General features: G+C 30.8%; 1 protein-coding gene across 1 annotated transcript; it reads left to right on the forward strand.

The window, feature by feature from the left end:
* Positions 1-831: 831 nt before the first annotated feature.
* On the forward strand, positions 832-1,596 carry LOC145068077 (two-component response regulator EHD1-like). Its single transcript, XM_079015066.1, has 3 exons — positions 832-1,240; positions 1,335-1,411; positions 1,474-1,596. The coding sequence occupies exons 1-3, from the start codon at positions 832-834 to the stop codon at positions 1,594-1,596; spliced, it is 609 nt and encodes a 202-aa protein (XP_078871192.1).
* The last annotated feature ends 4,360 nt before the right edge of the window (positions 1,597-5,956 follow it).

Raw genomic sequence — 5,956 nt, forward strand, 5'->3', positions numbered from 1 at the left:
CTTTCTATTCTTTTAAATTTAAAATAATATACTTCTATTTAATTTATTTGTATTAAAACACAAAATTATATTTTTGTAAACAAATGTCTTTTATTTATCTAAATAACTTATACTTGTGGAATTTTTATTTGACAAAATGTTTGATTTGATAATATAACAATTATTTTATACTAATTATACACAAATTATTTGTTTAATTGGTATACATGTTTAGTAATATAATTTATAACTTTATTTGAACAAAAATATATGTAAGATAAATTTATAAAAAAAATATATAGTATTTAGATAGACTAAATAAGTTAGAAAAATGGAATATGCTTGGAGTACTAATGTTGGTGTAAAAATTAGAGTTAGAGGTGGCGATGAATCATTACCTCTATCATTTGTATACTATTTTTGGTACAAAAAATAATGTTATGGTTAAGGATGGTGTACACATTATTTGTATGATTTCAAATTTCTATTAGAATATTATCATATTTATTATAAAAATATACTAGTTTAGTTTTCATAATCTTCTTTTGTTTTATGTATTTGCTTTAGTTACACCTGTGGATCATGGTGGCACTGCCTTAGAAATACTATCCAAAAGGTCGGAAAAATTTGATCTTGTACTAATAGATAGTACCTTGAGTGATATCGATGCACATATGTTACTTAGAATAACAAGAAACATGAATCTGCAAGCAATACGTGAGTTCAAGATTACACCCTTAATTTTACCTCTCTAAATTTCTAGTCTAATGATCTCCCTTTGTGTTCATGTTTCTTAAAATTATTTTTTTCAAGATAAATGGATTTTGCTCATTCATATTCTTATTTTAAGTGATGTCCAAGGAAGATGATGATCAAACTCTGCTAAAAGCTTTGAAGGATGGAGCTTTACTTGTTCTAAAGCGCCCCCTTACCGGTGATAGGCTAAGGCTACTAAGACAACATGTCATCAGAAAGAGGATACAAAATCTTAACAACCCTAATGTTATAGATAAGTTTCGCCGTATAGAAAATCTTGGTAACCCTAACATCACATATAACTTTAGTCATGTACCAAATATTCGCAACGTTAATGTTGCAAATGCATTTCCTTGGGTCATGAAAAAAGAGCCAATCATGTATGATGGGGATGCGACAGCATGTAAGAGTGTATGTAGTAAGAGGAAGAGTAAGATGCGCCTTGTATGGACTCCAGAACTACATGAAAGGTTTATGGATGCTATTGGTCAATTGGGTGAAGGAAGTAAATATATTTCTTCATGTCAATACTCATTTTTTCATAAATAACTGCTTTTGATATCTTGTATTACTAAATAAATATTTTATTTCCATTGTAGGGTGTATTCCTAAGTTAATACATGAGCAGATGGGCGTACCTGGTATTACAAGAGCACAAATTTCTAGCCATCTACAGGTTAGCTATTCAATCATATATACACTAATATAATTCATTAAATGCTTGATTTTCTTTTTTAGATCTATATCACATGTTTAACGAGAATCTTGTATGAGCGTCTAGTATATTTTATGATTGTTTTGCCCCATACGAGTATTACAAGAACTACATTTGATGTTTATGGATCTATATCACATGTTTAACCATGTAACGAGACAAAGTTTCATCTCTTTCCTATGAGCACTTGGTATTAGTTAGTGTCAGTGAGTGTAGTTCACCTATTGTAGAGAATCTTATATGGGAGTCAAGTATTTCCTAGCATTTTTTCCCTATACTAGAGAAGTAGTTGGCTTGCATCCATCTAAGAGCTAACGGGACCATTTAAAAACTCTTCAAAATAGACCATCAACGCACTACTTGTATTCAATATCCTTTTTCATTATTCTATTATATATATATATATATATATATATATATATATATATATATATATATATATTACCCTTTACTTTCTAATTAGTTGGTTATACATAAAAATATTAAATAGAAATTATTTTATAATTTATGCTATTATAAATTCACAATTTTAAAATGAGAATAATATTGAAATGTTATGTAAAATTTTTTAGCTTTATAAGAATGTTTTGTTATGTTAAATAATATAAAAGTTATTATTAAACGACTATATAAGTATGTGACCCGGTCATAAACTTCTTAAATATTTTACGTTTATGAATAGTAGGAAGAAGTTTATGAAATGTAAAAAAAAGTTGGTATTATTCACAAGACATTGTTATGACTAACAATAAAGATGCTTTCATACATGACATCTTTTTAAAATGAAAGGTTAGTGATTTTACAAACATTGTTTTGAGAGAGGTCATGTAGTTTATAAAGATATTGCTATTAAGAGAAGCATTTTTTGGAGACATGGTTTATAATAAGAATCCCCAAAAAGTTTAGGTAGGATTTCACTATAAACGGATCAAGGTATACCATACAAATCTCTTATCCCAATAATGATACAATGTTATGTAAAATGACAATATTGGCCTCTAACCTTACTAAGGACCTCCTTAAGGGTATTCTTAAATCATTTCCTTTTACTCATGTGATTTGAACTATATATGAGTCTTACTTGGGTGATATCCTTCTTAAGTTTGTTACATGTGTTCTAATTAGGGGGTATCTTTGCTAAGTTATCATAGGCATTACGCTTAAATTAGGGGTTGTATACCTTTTAATTTTGGTATCATTTGGGGCCCGAGTAACTTAGCTTTTATCATACCTCGACATTTTTGTATGAAATATTATGAGGTTGTTGGTTATTTAGGGTCCTTCAAAGTCGATAACATGATCAACTTTACATACTCATAGAAAGGGAGACATATGGGGATACAACTATACACCATAAGGTCGGCCAAGCCACTAAAACTATAATACATTCATACATACACAATAAGGGAACAAGACCATAGTCATAACAAGATGCCATGATTAAATGTACAGAGTGAACTTGAACTCATGAAGCTGAGAGATTAGAAGTAGTGGTGTTTAAAATCAAATATCAGAAATATCGGATAGTGAACTTTGGTATCCGAACCCATATCCGAAGTTGTGGATATCTGAATTTTCTCTATCAGAGTTTTAGTTATCCAAAAGTTAGATACAAATTTGAATACCAAAATTGGATAGCTAGAATTCTTAGATTTTAGCCAGCATTTACTATCAAAGTAATCAAACAACCGTTGTTAATCTTTTAACATAGAGAAAACATAAATCACACAACTAAAAACCTTTTAAAATTTGATTCAAAACACACAGTTAGCCTATTATTCACTAAATATTAACAAAAAAAGAGTTAAAAACAGTCACACATTATTCTTAATGTAGCTTAGAGATCTAGATGCTAAAACACTAACCATCAAAAACCAATAACATGTTCTAACTTGAAAAATAATTCAAGTTAAGTAACAATAATAACATCACCTAACACATATGTATTATAACTATTGGAACAGTGAATTAGAAAAATAACATATGATGTTAAATAGCATAATCATAAAATCTTAAAAAAGAAAAAGAACCATGTATGTATAAACAAAATGTCACATTTACCGGATAATCCTAACCTAAAAAGCTATCTTCGTAAGATCCATTTTAAATAATGACATAAAATATATTTATAAAATTATAAAAATCATATTTTTAGATTTCGAGTATCTGAAATATCCGAAATTCATAAAAATCACTATAAGTATCCAAATCTTAAAAAGCATAAATCCAAATTTCGGATATCCGAAAACCAGGAAAATTTTGATCATATTTCATATATTTAAGATTAGATTTTGGGACTTGAATATTTATGAAGCCCTTTGGTTTGAAGGTCGTGTTGAAGATATCTTGCGTACTGTGATATGGAATAAATATTTAAGGATACTAACATGATCGAGAGCAACCATCTCACAAACAAAATGGATGTCTACCTCAATGTGTTTTGTGCTTAGTTGTTGATCTAGGTTGGTGGAAAGATATATCATACTGACAATATTACAATAAATGATTTTGGCCTTCAATAGGAGGGTCAAAGGCATCCATATTTTCTTGAGTACCAGATAGGTTGTGACATGGCTTGTAGTTCGACATGTAAGCATACTCAAGGATGTTAAGAAAATATTTATGTTGATTGATTACATGCACAAGTAATTGTAATATAAAAATATTCCAAGACACTAATTTACATATCTGAGGTCAGTTATGGTAACATCTTTGCTAAGAGAAGAAATAATATGTTGAAGTAGTATTAGCAATGAGGCAGTGGTAACAATGTTACCCACTTAAAGCAAAAAGTATGCCATGGATTGACCATTTCGATAATGAAAAGATATTAGTCGCATAGGCTCTAGAAGAACCATGGTTGAGACAAAAATCGAGCAAACCTCCCGGAACATGAACAAGGTGTTGTTTAAAGTCTTATAGAGATCCCCAAAGATGACAAGCATAGTCGGGATATCGTGGATTATATGGAGGTTGGTATATGTTTACAGTCTCTTGTAGATACGCATAAATGATGTCATTACTTATGTCTAGCTAATAGATTGGTCATTGAAGTGAGTTCGCGAGATAGAAGATTGTCTAAGTAGTATCCATTTTAACTATCAAGCTAAAGATCTCAAAAAAATGGATACTCATTCATTATTTTTTCCCATTATCCATCAATTGATATATATAATGAGCTAAAGTTACATCAATGATATGCTTCTTTTTAATTATGTATAATGAGTGAAAAAAAATTGAAACCTAATCATCTAGGAACGAAAGCTGATGTGCCATTTTTAATTAGTCTATTGTATTCGCCATTTATAACATTGAACCAATATGGATACTTTAAAGCATGTGAATATGAATAGGTATGGATATCGGTTTAGGTGATGGGATTAAGTCAGGTTATGGGTCTAATATGTCATATATGGATTGGCTTTCCATATGGAGACGAGACGTAGTCATATGTTAGGCTTTGGTAACAACTGCCATAATGGATTATTAGGCAAAATTTAGGTGATAGCTATTGATAAGAGAGGTTGTCGATGAGAGAGCATCAATGTTAAATTCTTTTATCAGGTTAGAGTTGTTGTCGAGGAGGCAACAACGTATGAGTTATTAGAGAGGTTGTTGAAGGTGTGGGTGTATGGGCAGGTAAGAAACTTTAGAGGGATGGGTAAGCGACTTATAAAGAAGGTCGGCCATATCTAAAATGACATGTTGGGAAATGATTATTTTCAATGTTGACATATCATAGCACTGTTACTCTCGATAAATGGATAGATGTCTAAGGAATAGGCATGGTGTAGTATATAGAGAAAACATACAATTAGTGGTGAGATGTGGATAACATAGACACCCTTAAAACATATAGGTCATAGGAGGATGATGTTGATGGGTTTTAGCCATAAGAACATCCTATGTGCTCATGCAACCCTAATGCTTGGATCTAGGTTTCTCTATTGTACATGCAATTCATCCAAGACTATAAAGCCTAAGATCTTACCAATATAACATATGAATTAGGGTTTAGATCATATCTTGATTGTTATGTAGCAATAACAATCTCAAATCGTTCTTGTATTGACTTTAGAAAGCTTAGAGTCACAAATGTCACTCCTCTAATGGTTCACAAACACCAAGAGCAAGAGGATGAAGAAGAGAAGAGAAGGAGGCTCTCAAAAACGTGTGGAAACCCTAACTGATTAGTTCTCCAAGTTTTTGGGGCTTAAGGGTTCCTTAAATAGTGAGACTATTAAGGTTATCTAACAAGGAAACCCTAATTTGGATGCTTAGGCCCTAAGCAACCCATGTACTCCTTTCTTAAAGGCCTTTGGACGATTTCTAATGGGATTCCCCATAGAATTCGTCCACCCCTTTAATATGGAGTCCATTAGCCCAATATTCAACTATCATACAATTGACAGTTCTAGTCCCTTAAGTTTAATTAATGTCTTTTAGCCACAAACTTCATTCTTATTAATTCTTGACTAATATTAATTAAACAATATGATTTCTCCA

Source organism: Lactuca serriola, chromosome 8 (genome assembly GCF_051521515.1).
Source record: "Lactuca serriola cultivar US96UC23 chromosome 8, Lser_US96UC23_V15, whole genome shotgun sequence".
NCBI classification, from domain to species: Eukaryota; Viridiplantae; Streptophyta; class Magnoliopsida; order Asterales; family Asteraceae; genus Lactuca; species Lactuca serriola.

Coding starts and splice junctions, on each gene's coding strand:
- LOC145068077 (XM_079015066.1), top strand. CDS start 832: ATGTCCAAGGAAGATGATGATCAAACTCTGCTAAAAGCTTTGAAGGAT. Junction 1,241..1,334: donor TGGTCAATTGGGTGAAGGAA/GTAAATATATTT, acceptor TTTCCATTGTAG/GGTGTATTCCTAAGTTAATA. Junction 1,412..1,473: donor AAATTTCTAGCCATCTACAG/GTTAGCTATTCA, acceptor TTTCTTTTTTAG/ATCTATATCACATGTTTAAC.